The 20,209-nt window shown below is 40.4% G+C and overlaps 1 protein-coding gene across 5 annotated transcripts in view; it reads left to right on the forward strand.

Annotated features, from left to right (window-relative positions):
* EPB41L4A (erythrocyte membrane protein band 4.1 like 4A) overlaps positions 1-20,209 on the forward strand; it is a 260,546-nt gene that overhangs the window by 157,612 nt on the left and 82,725 nt on the right. For 3 of the 5 annotated variants that reach the window (XM_089909174.1, XM_089909175.1, XM_089909173.1), the window contains exons 9-11: positions 181-269; positions 826-889; positions 5,624-5,695. The exons of 1 other annotated variant lie outside the window; for it this stretch is intronic. In XM_089909174.1, the coding sequence (XP_089765300.1) occupies positions 181-269; positions 826-889; positions 5,624-5,695 (225 nt within the window). The remainder of the gene's footprint in view (positions 1-180; positions 270-825; positions 890-5,623; positions 5,696-20,209) is intronic. One more of the 5 variants, XM_022591117.3, reaches the window with a different exon arrangement.

Raw genomic sequence — 20,209 nt, forward strand, 5'->3', positions numbered from 1 at the left:
GAAAAAAATGAGCAGCACATTAGCTACCATGATAGCTTAGCTAGCTTTCTAAGCTGATGTCTTTCAAAAACCAGATCTAGTATTTATGCAACAGATTATGTGTGTATGGCTAGTTACAGTTTGAGAAAGAGTTTTTACATGAACAAATTTATGGTTATAAACATATGTTTGTTTTTGTAGGGAGAAAACAAATCTGAGTATTTCTTAGGATTAACTCCGGTTGGTGTTGTTGTCTACAAGAATAAAAAACAAGTGGGAAGGTATTTCTGGTAAGTTTAACTTGAGGACAGAGTTGGTATTAAAGTTGTACGCTGTATGTATTCGGCTTATGGGACTTGTATGTCATTGAAAGAGTTGGGGAAAGGCAAACAGGTACATTTCCAGTGGTTGACAAGTAAATGAGTGAACTTCGGTATAAGTTTTCTTCCAGTGCATATCAGTGTATCTTTTCTCTGTAAATTTCAGGTATTTTGGTTCTGGACACTCTTGTCCATGGAAGCTGTGTGTAGTAGGATTTCCTACCCATTCCAGGGTAGTCTGTGGGCCCAGGACTCCTCTGAGTTCTAACTCTAAATGGGGAAGGATCTGAGAGAGATAGGGGAGCCCATAGCACTCCACTGTGTCTGGGAAGGCAGCACCACCAGGGCCTGGGGACTCCAAGCTTGTCTTCATTTACTGGAGAAGCCCAGGAGAGTGAGAATGGAGTTTTGTTCAAGAAGGTGTCCAGAATGAAGGATGTACAGGGAACTCTCTACAATTACAGTAGCAGTCTATAAACCAGTCTTTTTCTACTGAACACTTCCCATTATCTGTTTTGCTTTTCAGGCCTCGGATTACAAAGGTTCACTTCAAGGAGACACAGTTTGAACTCAGAGTACTGGGAAAAGATGTAAGTTTGTGTTTAGTGCTTAGCTTCCCTGAGACGGGAAGTCTTGTCTACTCATTGATAACTTAGAAGACATGGTGAAGTAAAATCGCCATGTATTCTTCAGCTGCAGCCACATGGAAGGAGGCTAATTGACTTATGTGAACAATTTGTCAAGGAAGGGAAGGGGAAATGAGTAGAAATGAATGAGTTGGTAATGGAGAGATGTCACTTCAGTTTTAGCAAAGGAAAAAAAATAACCTTTCTAGGGCACAGGAGAGAATAGGATGTGATTATCATTGTTAGTGTAATTCGATCTTCAATATGGTCTATGAAGGTAAGATTCATGTAATTAGAAGGGTGCAGCCTGCACGTGGGATAAGACGTGTCCTAATTTTGTCCCGAAGTCAATTGAACAACAACCTGTAGGGAGTCACACTTCTGTTCTTTCCCTAGTTGAGCGTGGTAGATAAACCAGATGGGAAATTCTGTATGCTTTCAAGGGAGACTGTAAGCCAAGGGTGCAGAAATGCAGACGGTCACTCTGCAGGTTGGCAGTGACTTCCAGGACTGTTTGGGTAGTGGGTACAGTGTTTGTCAGAGCCTCAGGGTGCTCTCGTGCATTGACAGGTAGCTTTTAGGAAACTGGGCAAAAGAAGACAGGATGTGAAAGCTTCCTTTTAATCTCCCTGTGAAAATAATGCTCCCTTGAAGTGCTATTCCTATAATTCATGTTGGGATACGTGGATGAAAATATGACGTAGGAGAATTCATCCTTCTGTCTCCTTGATGCTAACTTTATGCTGAAAAAAAACTTAAGTGAACAGTGTTGAATTGACTTTCTAATAAGATACTTGTAGAAAGAAGTAAACAAAATCTGCTGATGCAGCCACAAGCTGGGATACAGGAAGCAAAGTGGCTGCAACCACAGTTGGAACCTGGTATCTGGTTTAGTGCCCCACATGTAGCAGGTGCTCAGTAAATACTTGTGGCCTGATCAGTGAACTGATGTACTGGGATCGTGGGCTGCCAAATCAGAAAACCTGATACTACTATTGGTTCTTCTTCTAGAAAAAGTACAGTGATCCCTCCCAGAACTGTGTGATATGCTGCCAATTATTGATGAAACTAAAATTGAATTTTTGACATGAGTTTTAACTTGTAAGGAGGGGAAATTCCTAGTTTTTAAAGGAACGAATAGTCTAAAAAGCTTGTAGTAGTTCTCAACAGTCTAGTCTGAAGAAAGTCCAGTTTTCTTCAACCTTAAAAGATGTGCTGATAAAAGACTGAATTAAAATTATCCAAAAGTATTGTAGAATAGCTCATTAGATAGTAGTGTTATACAGTTTTCTTCCTATCCTGCTGCTGGTTTCATGTGACTTGATAATGCAAGGAGTAAGGTCTGTTTAATACTTGGAAATAACATTTCACGTTTTTAATAAGAATGTGATAATGGGAATTCCCTGGCAGTCTAGTGGTTAGGACTCTGCTCTCTCACTGCTGAGGGCCTGGGTTCAATCCCTGATCAGGGAACTAAGATTAAGATCCCACAAGCTGCACAGCCAAAAAAAAAAAAAAAAAGAAAGTGATAATAAAATGATAAGGCTTTTCATGAAAACAAAATAAACAAAGGGATTACATCAATCTAAAAAGTTTTGGCACAGCAAGGGAAACTATCAACAAAACGAAAAGGTTTTCAGGAATTCTGAATAAGTCTAAAATTATTTGTAGACTAAAATTAGTTTAAGTCTAAAATTATTTAAGTCTAAAATTATTTAGACTTAAATTATTTTTAAGTCTAAAATTATTTTTAACTTAAAATTAATTTAAGTAGCCGAATTCCAACTCCTGTACTCCAAAAGAAAATAATAATAATAATGTCATCATTGCCACTGTAAAACTTGTACATATTACATTAGATTCTCCTCCCAAAGAATTCATTATTTGTTGGGAGGTTGGTAAAAATGGATAAAGGGGGTCAAAAGGTACAAACTTTCAGTGATAAAATAAATTGTATATTTGAAAATTTCTAAGAGAGTAGATCTTAAAAAGTTCTCATCACAAGAAAGAAAACTTTTATGTAACTATGTAAGGTGACAGAGCTTGACTTATTGTGGTGACCATTTTGCATTGTATACAAATATCAAATCATTATGTTGTATACCTGAAACGAATATAAGATTATATGTCAGGGGGCTTCCCTGGTGGTGCAGTGGTTGAGAATCTGCCTGCTGATGCAGGGGATGCGGGTTCGAGCCCTGGTCTGGGAGGATCCCACATGCCACGGAGCGGCTGGGCCCGTGAGCCACAGCTGCTGAGCCTGCGCGTCTGGAGCCTGTACTCCGCAAAAAGGCTGCGATAGTGAGAGGCCCGCGCACAGCGATGAAGAGTGACCCCTGCTTGCCACAACTAGAGAAAGCCCTCGCACAGAAATGAAGACCCAACACAACAAAAATAAATAAATTTAAAAAAGAAAAAAGAAAAAGGTCACCTGTTCCCTCAATTAAAAAAAAAAAGATTATATGTGTTATACCTCAATAAAAATATAAAAAAGAAAAAGAAATTTCATGGAAGCATTACTATTATTCAAAGTCATTTTTTCCATTTAGACCTAAGTTATTTTTGTGAGTGAGGGCCTTTGGTGAACTCCTTGTACATTATTATTACAGTGCCTTAAAATGTCTTCTACAACCTTGGGATAAATATTTGGTAAAGTTGCAGCTAACTCGAACTTTCAGCTTCTTACATTTCTTCATTATTAAGTGAAAATGATAACAAAATTGATGTCAACATGTGATTTTTTAAAAAAATGGCAGTCTCCACAGGGTGGCCCGGTTTCCTACACACATAGCTCAGTCCCTTTGCTGTAGCATCTCTGAGAAGGCACGGATGTTTGTTTGTGTGCAGCCTGAGGCACTGTGTGCTCCTGGCAGTGGTCTCTAGTAAGGTGCCAAAGCAGGTCACGTATAACTCAGGCTTGAATCAAAGGAATTTTAAAATTTATTTTATTTTATTTTTAAAATTTTTTTTTAAATTTAATTAATTTATTTTTGGCTGCATTGGGTCTTCGTTGCTGTGCACAGGCTTTCTCTAGTTGTGGCGAGCAGGGGCTACTCTTCGTTGTGGTGCGCGGGATTCTCATTGCGGTGGCTTCTCTTGTTGTGGAGCACGGGCTTTTGGCACGCATGCTCAGTAGTTGTGGCGCACAGGCTCAGTAGTTGTGGCGCACGGGCTTAGTTGCTCCATGGCATGTGGGATCTTGCCGGGCCAGGGATCGAACCCATGTCCCCAGCATTGGCAGGCAGATTCTTAACCACTGCGCCACCAGGGAAGCCCTAAAATTTATTTTATTAAATCGCACACTAATTTAACCAAAGCACTCCATTTTCTGAGAATTCTGGCTTTGCAGACTCTTTCTTCTTTCTCCACCAGGGTATCTTTGTGAGGTGGTGATTTACATAATGGTAGAATTAAGTTGATTATTATGGAGGCCTAACTGTAATCACAGATTAAATAAAAAAGGCCCCTGAAACCCATTACCTGGAACAATAATCACAGTCAGCTTGGAAAAGGATTGAAATCATTATTCTACCGGTTTTCCAGTCGGCTGGTCCAGTCAGAGAGACTTAACTCTTTATGTTAGGAGCTGTTAGGGCCAAGTTCAGAGATTGAGTTCCCAAAAGAACAGCAATGTCCTACAGATAAAAGATTTTCCTGGTGTCACACTATGCCACTAACACTGTCCAATTCCACTTTTTAATATTTACCATGTCCAACAAAACACATTGACATATCTTATTAGATAGTAATAATGTCTAACATCTGTTTATATATTGCTTTGTATCCACAGATAACAATCTCATCTTTTTTCTTTTCAATATCCCCACCAATATTTTCTCTTTTTCTTTCTTTTATAAATTTATTTATTTATTTATATTTTTGGCTGTGTTGGGTCTTCGTTGCTATGCGCGGGCTTTCTCTAGTGGTGGTGAGCGGGGGCTACTCTTTGTTGCGGTGTGCGGACTTCTCATTGTGGTGGCTTCTCTTGTTGTGGAGTGCGGACTCTAGGCACGCGGGCCTCAGTAGTTGTGGCACGTGAGCTCAGCAGTTGTGGCACACGGGCTTAGTTGCTCCGCGGCATGTGGTATCTTCCCAGACCAGGCTCGAACCCGTGTCCCCTGCATTGGCAGGCGGATTCTTAACCACTGCACCACCAGGGAAGTCCCAGGAGCCCCATTTTTAACATGATGAGTCTGAGGTGTCTGTTAGACTTCTGAGTGGGGACATTTAGTAAGTGGGCTCTGTGAGTCTGGAGTTCAGGACCAATGTCTTTGCAGAATATTCAAATTTGAGAATCATTGACATATCCCTGGATTCAAAGCTATGACACTGTATGAGGTCACTAGGAGAATGAGTGTAGATGAGAAGAGAAGAGGAAGAACCAGAAAAGGAGGCTGAGAAGGAACAATCAGGGAGGTAGAAGGAATCCTAAATTGTCCTCACCTTTGCCAAGTGAAATTCATGTATTAAGTAAGGTTCAAATGATGCTGACATGTCAAATTAGATAAGGACTGAGAATCAACCTTAGGAATGTAGGAGGTCACTGATAAGACCAGTTTCAGTGGATTGAAGAGTGAGTTTTAGCAACTGCACTCTTAGCTCTTTGTACCCTAGAGAATCACAAGGGACATGGATATTCCTTGCAACACTTACGTGAAAGTAAAAAAGAAATAAAATAACAGAGACGTTCATCCATAGGAGAATGGACACCTAAATTCATGCATGTTAAGAAAAACAGAAGAGGTAATAGGAGGAGTGGAATTGGAGATGGTGAGTGTGGACAGCTCTTCTGAGGAGTTTTGACACAAAGAGGAACAAATAGGGGGATACGTGGCGGGGGAAGTGGGGCAAGAGGAGGTGTGTGTTGTTTTGTTTTGTAAGTTGGAAGAAATAATAGCACATTTATATCCTGATGAGAATGATCCAATACATGGTGAAAACTTGATGTAGGAGAGAGAAATGCTGGAATGGTACTTGCTGAGTAGAGGATAGGAGATGCCAGCTGTTATATAAGTGGAGGCATATACATGGTTTTAGAGAGCAGCCAGGGCAGTTCATCTCTGGTTTGCAGGCAGGAAGAAGGAGTGTGGGAATGTAGATTGGGGAAGGTGGTTGTTCTCTTATGACCATTCTGCTTTTATTTTTTTTTATTATTTATTTATTTATTTATTTATTTGCGTTACGCGGGCCTCTCACTGTTGTGGCCTCTCCCGTTGCGGAGCACAGGCTCCGGACGTGCAGGCTCAGTGACCATGGCTCCTGGGCCTAGCAGCTCCGTGGCATGTGGGATCTTCCCGGACCGGGGCACGAACACGGTTCCCTGCGTCGGCAGACGGACTCTCAACCATTGCGCCACCAGGGAAGCCCTCTGCTTTTATTTTGAGGGAACTAGGTAGCATGCTCTGCAGTTGAGATTGAGGTTGGGGAGGATGTGTTGGGGTCTGAAGGAAGAGGAAGCTATTAAATAGTAATTTGGGAGAGAAAATGGACATGGGACGTGTGGTTTGATGATGTCCTATGATAGTTTCATGGTGTGAAGTGTCATAATTTCAAGTGAGCCCACTCATGGTGTGCTTTTCTCCAGCCACATTCAGTGGCACTGGGGCAGGCATGGAGCAAGTGGGGAGTTGGTTTTGTTAAGAAAGCAATACAAAGAAAGAGAAGGGCAAGGGAACCCAGTGGGGCAGGGGAGTGATTATAGTGATTTGCCATGGAGTTGAAACTGGATAAGGAGGTGACTGAGGACAGTGAAAGAGCGGTCGAGTCTGTGGGTGGAGGTCCTGGTTTAGTTGAAAGATTGTTGGGGGTAGAGTATTGGAGGGAGTTAGCTGGAGAGGGAGGTGGTGATCAGAAAGTTGGGTGCTAGGCATTGAGATTAGGGAAGAGCTTCAGTTATTGTAAAGGGAAAGTCCTAGGGCAGTGGTTCTCCTGGGGGCAATGGCCTCTCATCCCCTGCTCCCCAGCCCTGGGGATGTTTGGCAACATCTAGACATTGTTGGTTGTCACAGCGCTGGATTGGGCAGGGATGGTGCTGGCTTCTACAGGGTAGAGTTTGGCTGTGCCGCTAAACTTTCCCAGAGTGCTGGGTGTTGATACAGGAAGGCCCTCCTCCCCCAATAAGTGTCAGTAGTGCTGAAGCTGAGAAACCCTGCTCTGGAGTTAGGAGCATGGGGGTGAAGGGTGGAGAGAGGGGGCAAGACAACCTTGTTGGAGAAGAGAAGTTCAGGGAACTGAGATGTCTGGGAGTGGGAGGGATCTTTTTTTTATATATTAAAATTCCCAGTAGTTAATGCAAGAGTAGTATTGGAGAGAGTGACAGAGACTGTAGTAGCATCAGCCTGTGAGGGAGATGACTTAAGGGCGACAGCCACCATAGAGGTCACAGGTGATATATATTATCTGATGAGATTCAAACCTGGGAGTTCTTATGGGGAGGGAGAGAGAATGGTCTGCAAGTGGCAATGGGGAGCAAGGAGGATCCTCCCGCACTTGCAGGCCCAGTGATATAAGAAGCGTGGGGGCAGAAGGCACAGCACCGCATCAGCGCTGGGGTGCACACTGTCCTCAGGGGAGAGCCTGGGTTGACCGGCTCAAGAGGGTGAAGGGAGCACCCTCTCTGTTTAAGAGAACAGATTGGAGCTGGGGGATTTTGCTGTTGTTGGTAGGCTATGAATTCCAGAGGGCACCAAGGAAGTGTTTCAGGATGTGGGTAGCAGTGAAGGAGGGGGGATAGACAAGGGGATATGCTGAGCATTATTTGGGGGTGACTGACATAAACAGATATAGGGGACATAGTGAGACGGGGTCCAGTGGGTTCAAGGCAGATGAAAGCGAAGAGGCTGTGAAATTCGAAAGGGAGTGAGGGTTGGTTTTCCACGTCTGCTGTCCACCCTAGTGATGAGGGTAGAAGGCCGGAGGGAAGTGAGATGGTCCCAGTGCACTAGTGCAGTCCTACCTTTCTTGGGAGAGGATTTCTCTGATCTGTGTGCGTGTGCTGGGTCTTGATGCTGACTGATGGACTGGAGGACTGCTGGAGGGGACTGGGTGGTACATCAAGCCTAGGACCTCACCCACTGTGATCAGATTTACCTTTCAGAAAGAGTACTCTGGCTGCAGGGTGAACGTGGAGGTGAGAACAGAGACAGACAAGTTAGGAGACTGAAGACTGATCAAGGGGAGATGACGAGGGGGTAGTCACCACAAGGAAGGAGGCAAGTGGACAGATTTGCGGGGCATTTAAGAGGTAAAATTGCTTCTGATTGGTAGCAGATTGAATTTTTTTTGTGCAAAATAGGGAGGAATTCAGGATCATACCTGAATTTCTTGGTTTCATTAACAGGGAAAGAATGCGGTCCCCAGAGTAGGCCTGGAAGTTGGCATGTACTAAGCACATTTGTTGAATAAGTGGAAAAAAAAATAATGCTGTGATTACATTTACGTGTGATGCATCATGGAACTAACCTCAGCCAAACCTACCCAGCGTGACAGGATGTAGAACCAAAAGGTTTCTGGCAGCTCTGGCCACGAGTAATTAGATGCACTTGGCCGAACTCTCAGCCTTCATTGAGAAGAGGAAGTCATGGTGGCCAGGAGTTATCACTGTTTGTCAACAAGCCCAAGAGGTCTTGCTTACGTAAGCTAGGGGTTCCTTTCATGTTTTTAATAGAACTACAGATTTTTTTTTTTTTTTTTGCGATACACGGGCCTCTCACTGTCGTGGCCTCTCCCGTTGCGGAGCACAGGCTCCGGAATCGCAGGCTCAGCGGCCATGGCTCACGGGCCCAACTGCTCGGCAGCATGTGAGATCTTCCCGGACCGGGGCACAAACCCGTGTCCCCTGCATCGGCAGGCGGACTCTCAACCACTGTGCCGCCAGGGAAGCCCGAACTACAGATTTTTAAAATCTGTTTTTATTTGAAAATAATTCCAAATTTACCAAAAGTTGCAAAGATTAAAATATTACAAACAACAAGTTCCCCTCATGTTACTCACATTCACTTGTTAACATTTTACTCCATTTCCTTTTTTACTTATCTCTCTACAAAGACACACACTTCCTTCTGAACAATTTAACAGCAAGTTTCACGTGTCATGTGTCTCTAAATACTTCAGTGTGTGTTTCCTAAGAATAGAGATGTTCTCTAATGTGACCATAGACCACAGTACAGTTATCAACTTAATTTATGTTGGTAGAATACTTTTTTTTATTTTTGAATTTTATTGTATTTTTTTTTTATACAGCAGGTTCTTATTAGTTATCCATTTAATACATATTAGTGTATATATGTCAATCCCAATCTCCCAATTCATCACACCACCACCCCTCCCCCACCACTTTCCCCCCTTAGTGTCCGTATGTTTGTTCTCTACATCTGTGTCTCTATTTCTGCCCTGCAGACCGGTTCATCTGTACCATTTTTCTAGGTTTCACGTGTATGCACTAATATACGATATTTGTTTTTCTCTTTCTGACTTACTTCACTCTGTATGACAGTCTCTAGATCCACCCACATCTCTACAAATGACCCAATTTCGTTCCTTTTTATGGCTAAGTAATATTCCTTTGTATATATGTACCACAACTTCTTTATCCATTCATCTGTCGATGGGCATTTAGGTTGCTTCCATGACCTGACTATTGTAAATACTGCTCTAATGAACATTGGGGTGCATGTGTCTTTTTGAATTATGGTTTTCTCTGGGTATATGCCCAGTAGTGGGATTGCTGGATCATATGGTAATTCTATTTTGAGTTTTCTAAGGAACCTCCATACTGTTCTCCATAGCGGCTGTATCAATTTACATTCCCACCAACAGTGCAAGAGGGTTCCCTTTTCTCCACACCCTCTCCAGCATTTGTTATTTGTACATTTTCTGACGATGCCCATTCTAACTGCTGTGAGGTGATACCTCATTGTAATTTTGATTTGCATTTCTCTAATAATTAGTGATGTTGAGCAGCTTTTCATGTGCTTCTTGGCCATCTGTATGTTTTCTTTGGAGAAATGTCTATTTAGGTCTTCTGCCCATTTTTGGATTGGGTTGTTTGTTTCTTGAATTTTGAGCTGCATGAGCTGTTTATATATTTTGGAGATTAATCCTTTGTCCGTTGATTCATTTGCAAATATTTTCTCCCATTCTGAGGGTTATCTTTTCGTCTTGTTTATGGTTTCCTTTGCTGTGCAAAAGCATTGAGGTTTCATTAGGTCCCATTTGTTTATTTTTGTTTTTATTTCCATTACTCTATGAGGTGGATCAAAAAAGATCTTGCTGTGATTTATGTCAAAGAGTGTTCTTCCTATGTTTTCCTCTAAGAGTTTTATAGTGTCCAGTCTTACATTTAGGTCTCTAATCCTTTTTGAGTTTATTTTTCTGTATGGTGTTAAGGAGTGTTCTAATTTCATTCTTTTACATGTAGCTATCCGGTTTTCCCAGCATCACTTATTGAAGAGACTGTCTTTTCCCCATTGTATATCCTTGCCTCCTTTGTCATAGATTAGTTGACCATAGGTGCGTGGGTTTATCTCTGGACTTTCTATCTTGTTCCATTGATCTATGTTTCTGTTTTTGTGCCAGTACCATATTGTCTTGATTACTGTAGCTTTGTAGTATAGTCTGAAGTCAGGGAGTCTGATTCCTCCAGCTCCATTTTTTTCCCTCAAGACTGCTTTGGCTATTCGGGGTCTTTTGTGTCTCCATAAAAATTTTAAGATTTTTTGTTCTAGTTCCTTAAAAAGTGCCACTGGTAATTTGATAAGGATTGCATTGAATCTGTAGATTGTTTTGGGTAGTACAGTAATTTTCACAATATTGATTCTTCCAATCCAAGAACATGGTATATCTCTCCATCTGTTGGTATCATCTTTAATTTCTTTCATCAGTGTCTTATAATTTTCTGCATACAGGTCTTTTGTCTCCCTAGGTAGGTTTATTCCTAAGTATTTTATTCTTTTTGTTGCAATGGTAAATGGGAGTGTTTCCTTAATTTCTCTTTCAGATTTTTCATCGTAAGTGTGTAGGAATGCAAGAGATTTCTGTGTATTAATTTTGTATCCTGCAACTTTACCAAATTCATTGATTAGCTCTAGTAGTTTTCTGGTGGCATCTTTAGGATTCTCTATGTATAGTATCATGTCATCTGCAGACAGTGACACTTTTACTTCTTTTCCAATTTGTATTCCTTTTATTTCTTTTTCTTCTCTGGTTGCCGTGGCTAGGACTTCCAAAACTATGTTGAATAATAGTGGCGAGAGTTTATATCCTTGTCTCCTTCCTGATCTTAGAGGAAATGCTTTAAATTTTTCACCATTGAGAATGATGTTTGCTGTGGGTTTGTCATATATGGCCTTTATTATGTTGAGGTAGGTTCACTCTATGCCCACTTTCTGGAGAGTTTTATAATAAATAGGTGTTGAATTTTGTCCAAAACTTTTTCTGCATCTATTGAGATGATCATATGGTTTTTATTCTTCAGTTTGTTAATATGGTGTATCACATTGATTGATTTGCATGTATTGAAGAATCCTTGCATCCCTGGGATAAATCCCACTTGATCATGGTGTATGATCCTTTTAATGTGTTGTTGGATTATGTTTGCTAGTATTTTGTTGAGGATTTTTGCATCTATATTCATCAGTGATATTGATCTCTAATTTTCGTTTTTTGTAGTATCTTTGTCTGGTTTTGGTATCAGGGTGATGGTAGCCTCACAGAATGAGTTTGGAGGTCTTCCTTCCTCTGCAGTTATTTGGAAGAATTTGAGAAGGATGGGTGTTAGCTCTTCTCTAAACGTTTGATAGAATTCACCTGTGAAACCATCTGGTCCTGGACTTCTGTTTGTTGGAAGATTTTTAATCACAGTTTCAATTTCATTACTTGTGATTGGTGTGTTCATATTTTCTGTTTCTTCCTGGTTCAGTCTTGGAAGGTTATACCTTTCTAAAAATTTGTCCATTTCTTCCAGGCTGTCCATTTTATTGGCATAGATTTGCTTGTAGTTGTCTCTTAGGATGCTACGTATTTCTGCGGTGTCTGTTGTAACTTCTCCTTTTTCATTTCCAATTTTACTGATTTGAGTCCTCTGCCTCTTTTTCTTGATGAGTCTGGCTAATGGTTTATCAATTTCGTTTATCTTCTCAAAGAACCAGCTTTTAGTTTTATTGATGTTTGCCATTGTTTTCTTTGTTTCTATTTCATTTATTTCTGCTCTTATCTTTATGACTTCTTTCCTTCTGCTAACTTTGGGTTTTGTTTGTTCTTCTTTCTCTAGCTCCTTTAGGTGTAAGGTTAGATTGTTTATTTGAGTTTTTTCTTGTTTCTTGAGGTAGGCTTGTATAGCTATAAACTTCCCTCTTAGAACTGCTTTTGCTGCATCCCATAGGTTTTCAATTGTCATGTTTTCATTGTCATTTGTCTCTAGGTATTTATTGACTTCCTCTTTGATTTCTTCAGTGATCTCTTGGTTATTTAGTAACGTATTGTTTAGCCTCCTTATGTTTGTGTTTTTTATGTTTTTTTTTCTGTAATTCACTTCTAATCTCATAGCGTTGTGGTCAGAAAAGATGCTTGATACGATTTCAATTTTCGTAGATTTACTGAGGCTTGATTTGCACCAAGATGTGATGTATCCTGGAGAATGTTTCGTGCACACTTGAGAAGAAAGTGTAATCTGCTGTTTTTGGATGGAATGTCCTATAAATATCAATTAAACCTATCTGGTCTATTGTGTCATTTAAAGCTTCTGTTTCCTTATTTATTTTCATTTTGGATGATCTGTCCATTGGTGTGAGGTGTTAAATTCCCCCACTATTTTTGTGTTACTGTCGATTTCCTCTTTTATAGCTGTTAGCAGTTGCCTTATTTATTGAGATGCTCCTATGTTGGGCGCATATATATTTATAATTGTTATGTCTTCTTCTTGGATTGATCCCTTGATCATTATGCATTGTCCTTCCTTGTCTCTTTTCATATTCTTTATTTTAAAGTCTATTTTATCTGATATGAGTATTGCTACTCCAGCTTTCTTTTTTTTTTTTTTTTTTTTTTCCAGCTTTCTTTTGATTTCCGTTGGCATGGGATATCTTTTTCCATTCCCTCACTTTCAGTCTGTGTGTGTCCCTAGGTCTGAAGTGGTCTCTTGTTTTTTGTTTTTTTTTTTGCAGTACGTGGGCCTCTCACTGTTGTGGCCTCTCCCGTTGCGGAGTACAGCCTCCAGACGTGCAGGCTCAGCACCATGGCTCACGGGCCCAGCCACTCCGTGGCATGTGGGATCTTTCCAGACTGGGGCACAAACCTGCATCCCCTGCATTGGCAGGCAGACTCTCAACCACTGCGCCACCAGGAAAGCCCAATGGGTCTTGTTTTCGTATCCATTCAGCAAGTTTGTGTCTTTTGTTTGGAGCATTTAATCCATTTACGTTTAAGTTAATTATTGATATGTATGTTCCTATGACCATTGTCTTAATTGTTTTGGGTTTGTTTTTGCAGGTCCTTTTCTTCAATTGTGTTTCCCACTTGGAGAAGTTCCTTTAGCATTTGTTGTAGAGCTGGTTTGGTGTTGCTGAATTCTCTTACCTTTTGCTTGTCAGTAAAACTTTTGATTTCTCAGTTGAATCTGAATGAGATCCTTGCCAGGTAGAGTAATCTTGGTTGTAGGTTCTTCCCTTTCATCCCTTTAAGTATATCATGCCACTCCCTTTGGCTTGTAGAGTTTCTGCTGAGCAATCAGCTGTTAACCTTATGGGAGTTCTCTTGTATGTTATTTGTCGTTTTTCCCTTGCTGCTTTCAATACTTTCTCTTTGTCTTTAATTTTTGCCAATTTGATTACTATGTGTCTCCATGTGTTTCTCCTTGGGTTTATCCTGTATGGGACTCTCTGTGCTTTCTGGTCGTGGTTGGCTATTTCCTTTCCCATGTTAGGGAAGTTTTATGTTCTTGGGTGCTTTGTCTCTCTCTTCTCCTTCTGGGACCCCTGTAATGCAAATGTTGTTGTGTTTAATGTTATCCCAGAGGCCTCTTAGGCTGTCTTCATTTCTTTTCATTTTTTTTTCTTTATTCTGTTCCGCAGCAGTGAATTCCACCATTCTGTCTTCCAGGTCACTTATCCGTTCTTCTGCCTCAGTTATTCTGCTATTGATTCCTTGTAGTATAGTTTTCATTTCAGTTATTGTATTGTTCATCTGTTTGTTTGTTCTTTAATTCTTCTAGGTCTTTCTTAAACATTTCTTCTCGATCTTTGCCTCCATTCTTTTTCCGAGGTCCTGGATCATCTTCACTGTCATCATTCTGAATTCTTTTTCTGGAAGGTTGCCGATCTCCACTTCATTTAGTTGTTTTTCTGGGGGTTTATGTTGTTCCTTCATCTGATACATAGCCCTTTGCATTTTCATCTTGTCTGTCTTTCTGTGAATGTGGTTTTTGTTCCATAGGCTGCCGGATTGTAGTTCTTCTTGCTTCTGCTGTCTGCCCTCTCTGTAGAATACTTGTATCATCTACTTTCTATATTCCAATTTTGTTGGCTGACCTAATAACGTTCTTTATAGTATTTTCCTGCTCCAATGTAGAATCAACTTAGCTTCCTTTAATCTGGAACATTTTAGTAGCATTTTTGTTTTCTATGACATTGAGATTTTTGAAGACTACAATTCTACTCCACTTTTTGAAAATACAGTTGACTCTAGAACAAGGAGTTTGAGCTGCGTGGGTCCACCTGTAGGTAGATTTTTTCCACTGGATAGGTAGTACAGTTACTTCCTGATCTCTGGTTAGTTGAACATGCTGAGGCAGAGCCTTGGATCCAGAGGGTTGCCTGTAAAGTTATACCAGATTCTTGACCGTGTGGGGATTGGTGCTCCTAACCCCCTGTTGCTCAAGGGTCAACTGTGGAAAGCTGCTCAGTTCATATTTGTCTGTTTCACTGTGATTGAATGAGGTTCTGCATTCTCCGCTGGAAAGCAGCACAGGTGAAGTTGTGTGTGTCCCAGGGTGTCACATCTGGAGGTACATGGTAACCACTGCCAGCCTCCTATCGGTTATGTTAAGTGTGATCACCCAGTCGTGGTTGTCCCAATTTTCCACTTGATAATTACTGGGTTTTTATTTTTCTCCTTTGCAACTAATAAGCAGTCTGTGGAGAGATAATGTAATTCAGTGCAAATACCCTGCTCTTCAATATTTACCTTAGGTCTAGCATCCATTGAGGGCTCTTGCCTGATTTGATCTTTTACTATGATGCTTGCAAAATGCTGATATTCTAGCTGTCCTGCTGCCTCCACATGTATCAGTCAGCCCTTGGCACTCTGCTGTAGGTGGGAGCCTCACCTTCTCTCCTTTTTATTTATTATTGGCATGGACTGACTCCTATTTTTTCACTGGTTTGTAATACACTACTGTACCTAACTCTTCTGTTATTGAAGTTGTCCTAGATTTGGCCAGTGGGAGCCCTTTGGGACGCCTGTGCCCTTTTGACCTGCCCTTACCATTGTTTTGGTCACTTTCTTCCTTTTTTGGTATAGCTTGGTATTTCAGGTGCATCTTGTACCTACCCTGCATCCACTCTGTTATCAGCCATTTCTCCAAAGAGCCCTGGTTCCTTTCAGTGAGGAAGGGTCCAGATCTGGGTGTTAGGTGTGGTCATTGCTACTGGGGTGACTTTGCTTCTCGGCCTTTCTAGTGGACAAAGCTAGGGAATACAAGCATGAATATACACGTGTACAAATATGAATACATATGTTCACACACGTGTGTGCATAGGAGCATGCTTCTGCACATTTTAGAAATCATAAGTTCATGCCATACCTCCAGTTTCCATCCATCCCCACAGGGCTTGCTCTTCCTTCCCTCATTTCATTTTTTAAAAAAATTATTATTGTATTTAATTGAACATTTCCACTTTGTTTTAATGATTGCTTTTATTTATTTATTTATTTATTTATTTATTTATTTATTTATGGCTGCACTGGGTCTTTGCTGACGTGCTCAGGCTTTCTCTAGTTGCGGCGAGCAGGGGCTACTCTTCGTTGCAGTGCGCGGGCTTCTCATTGTGGTGGCTTCTCTTGTTGCGGAGCACGGGCTCTAGGAGCGTGGGCTTCAGTAGTTGCAGCACATGGGCGCAGTAGTTGTGGCTCGTGGGCTCTAGAGCGCAGGCTCAATAGTTGTGGCGCACGGGCTTAGCTGCTCCGCAGTATGTGGGATCTTCCCGGACGAGGGCTCAAACCTGTGTTCCCTGCACTGGCAGGCAGATTCTTAACCACTGCGCCACCAGGGAAGCCTCCCTCTCATTTCATTTTTGTACAGGCTGTCTTTGGCCTGGGAGAACCATGGCTCCCAATAACAGTAACACATTTACTTGTGTGCTCAGTCCTAAACTGCATCTCAAATAGTTCACAATTGCTTTGGCCAAACCACTGAAATTGACAATTTTTTTGTGTGATTCTTTCACTCATGTATATCACCTTGCCAAGACAGTATAGAGTCTATTACCGTGTTCAAAATGTACTTGGGTTGGCCTTTCCTTCCCTCCTCCCCTATTCCTGTGTCTGGGGTTCATTTGAGATCTAGTTAGGTTTAACTGTTTCTGTTTGCTTTCAGTTATAGGGCCCCCCTTCATATCCTCTTTTCTTTGATTTTAATTTTTGAAGATGTAGAAGATTAGCATGCTTCCAAAAGGCAAAAACTCTGCAAGAAGGCACACTCAGAAGTATTGCTGACTCCCATATTCCTTTAGTTCCATTCCCTTACCCTTCTTTGTAGGTAACCAACTTCAGGGTTTTATGGTTTATCCTCCTCCTTGTATTTCTATTTATAAAGATAAGCATATTACAGTTTTTTTCTTTCTTACATAAAATATAGCATACTCTATGTGGTCTTTGTACTTTTTCTTTCATTTAGTGTTGCCTCCTAGAAATCTCTGTATCAGTTCATTTGGAGATTTCTTGTTCTCTTGTACATCTGCATAGTACTCCATTGAGTGTCTGTAAAGTAGTTTATTCAACCAATCTCTTATGCTGGGACGTTTAGGTAGTTCTCGATAGTTTGCAATTAAAATGTTTCCTTCAGTCAGTAACTTGGGGCATATGTATTTTTATATCGTTGGAGAGCTGCCTTCGGGGTAAATTCCCAGGTGTAGGAATGCTGGAAGGGTGAGTGTATGTGTAGGTATGTTAGATATTGCCTTATTCCCCCATCCCAACCTTCACCCGCAGTTTCTGTACCATTGTACATTTCACCTACAGTGTTGAGTGTACCTGGAACTATAGGTGTTATATTTTCCCCTAAGTGTTCACAGGTGTGACTCTGTTAGTAACATTTGGATCCTGATTCCATATGACAGTGTGGTTTGCAGTCTTTCAGATTAAGTGATGGATTACTAGACTAGTGGTCAGATAGCATGGTGTAAGTCCAGATCTCCCACTTCTCTAACTTTGGACAATTTTCTGAATGACATTTAGCCTACATTTCCTTATCTAATAAGTGAGGATGATAAAATCTGTCTTACAAGGTTGTTGTGAGGTTGAATGAACCCAGTCCAAAGTTGGACTTGTAACAGGCACCTGGTACACGTCTCTGAGTCACAAGTGTCTTGCCCTCATGCACTTAGAGCTCTTGAAGTTTTGCACAGGAAAGGGCTCAGGCAGCACCTTGTTCTTGACTAGCCTTGGCTGGTGAATAGCTCTTGCCAAGGCAACAAGGGGAGCTCAGGTCTTCCAGGCCCATGGAGTTTCCTTTGCTTCATTTGCTAGTATGTTTCTCCATAATTAAGTGAGCCATTTGTTTGGAAGGAATGTCTAAATTCTGGTATAAAATTTTTCTACATTAAGAGTATCAATAGATCTTACCAGATATGCCTTCATTTTAACAAGCTTAAGTAACATTTGTTATTAAAATTTTTTAAACATTTGTAAGACTGGCAATAAAGATTAGTTACCATTAAAAAATGAAATCTGCAAATATAAGAGAGAAATGCTGACATTTTAGGAAATCCTATAGTTTCTTTAAAGAAAAGATGAGGAAAAGATAGAGTAAAAACAACAATAACAAAAGTAAGCCATCTGGAATCCTGGGTTTGCATCTGTGCATTTTTTCAAATAGGAAGCAGAATAAGCTCAATGAAATAGCTTTCAGAGTTTACTGAAACATGATATAAATATTCTCTAATGTTTTGGCTCCTGTTTTCTCCTTTTGAATTCTTGGGAGGAAAGGGAAAAAGGGGGGATGCACAGCACAATCTAACACATCCTTTCCAATTCTATAATTTATGTTTCTATGAAATAGAGTTATAAACAATTATTCATCAAGCAATTAATTTATTCATCTGTAAAAGAGGTAAAAAGGTTTTTCATCTTTAGTGTATAGTTTGAAATATAACCCACATAGCTGACAAAAGAGTTCTGGAATACTTTTGTTGGTTTTGTTCTTTTATTGTAGAATACAACATATATGTAGGAATAGAAATTAATGTTATTCTTCCAGTGCTCTGTTGAAATGCACAGTGATTTTTAATTCAAACTATATTATGTGCATTTCAGAAAGAATTTTAAAAATAACTGGTGTGTGTGTAGGGATGTTTATATTTTCTAAACCAGAGTAGTTGAAATAAAGTTTTTGCTCATATAGATCAGGGAAACACCAGCTACCTTACCAGCTCTTGGAGAGTCACAGTACACATTAGCTCAATAAAAGGTCTGAGCGTTTAACCCAGTGTTTCGCAAACTTTTTTGACCATAGAACTCTTTTTATGCCAATAGCATAAGACATTAATGATGTAAGAAACACTTTTTAGGGAGCACTCTGTAACGAAAAAACTTGAAAGAACAAGATAATATTTTACTCAAGTGTTTTAAAATTCCCTCTAACTTCCCTTTCCAAATAATAACAAGATTGATAATTTTTTGGTTGCAGGGGTTACTCTGAACTCTTTGTCTGGCTTTGCACTCGGAATGAGAAAGCAGTGGAGAATATGGGGAAAGTGATTAAAACAAACATTGTGCCCACTGTCTCACATACACAAACGTAGTTAAATTTTTACAACTGCAATCATTCAGGCTTACCATTTATAAAGACAGAATTTCTCTAATACTTAAAATTTTGTGATATTTCTTTGGTATTTCTTTTTAGTTCAAGAATAATTTTTTTTTCTGTTCCACCATTTGCCTTCCTTTGCTTTATCAGTAATTAAGTTCTTTCAATCATTTGCTATTAGCCCCCTGATTTTTATTTCATCTAGTGTCTAAAGTAAGCTAACAATTGCCAAGTACATATAAATCTTCTAGAGATTGAATATTTGAAAAAAGATGCCATAAAACTGTAAGCTTGTAATCTTTGCACTTCTTTTTAGCCTCTCCTCTGCCTTTATGGATCATTGATAAGAAAACTCTCTGTTGTAGGCCTTTGCAACATTTATGTAATGATTGCATCTTACTATTGTTAGAAGTACTAATCTCTTTACTCTTAAGTATTTGACCTATGCAGTGTACCTTAGGTTACTTCTATTGACCGTGGAGGTGGGATGAATATATAATGACAGGATTGAGAAAATGTTCGTCCTCGTAATTCTAGGGAAGCTGGGGAAGGCAGATTGTCCAGTAGTGGCTGCTTCCCAAGACGGAATCAGAGGGACCAGCTAGAGTAGGGACTGTGTGTGGCAAGCCCATTGGGCATGGGAGAGGCAGTGAAGCTGGAGCCCAGGGAGAGTTAGCTGCTGTGCATCTTGTAGTGTGAGCCCCTCCATGGCCCTGTCAGTAAACTCAAGACGATTCAGAGAAGCCAGGCTAAAGTAGATTGATTTCTTCAAGGCTGCAAAGAGGAACATAGCCAGCAAAGATGGGAAAAGAGTGAGAAGAACAGAGGGAGTTAGGTTGGGAATTCGTCCATATAATCTAGGTCCTGAATTCTTACAAATGATGGAATTGGGACTTTGGCCCAGTTTACCTAGAGATCCACAGTGTGATGAAGCCCCACGTGATATCTGAGTTAGAGGTGACTTAAGCTTGATCTCTTTATAAAAGAAAAAGAAATAGATTCAGACCATAGCTTTGCTTCTGGCATAAAATGACCAAAACTATGAAGGTGTTTGAGGAATTTTGCCAAAAGCAAGCGTTGGTTGCTTGGATAAAGTATTTTAGCGGTAGGTTGAAATGAACTTCTGAAGCTAAGCAGCTACTTGCCTTTGTGTGAACAAATGGAAAGGTGCTAATTGTCCATGTCCATTTAGAAGAGGTTTAGTAGGTAGCAGAGTTTCAAAAAGAAAGACATTTGAATGCCGCATCAGTTACATTTATGCCAGC

This window comes from Delphinapterus leucas, chromosome 3, assembly GCF_059928025.1.
Source record: "Delphinapterus leucas isolate spDelLeu-1000000601 "Yukka" chromosome 3, BTC_Dleu_Yukka2, whole genome shotgun sequence".
Lineage (NCBI taxonomy): Eukaryota > Metazoa > Chordata > Mammalia > Artiodactyla > Monodontidae > Delphinapterus > Delphinapterus leucas.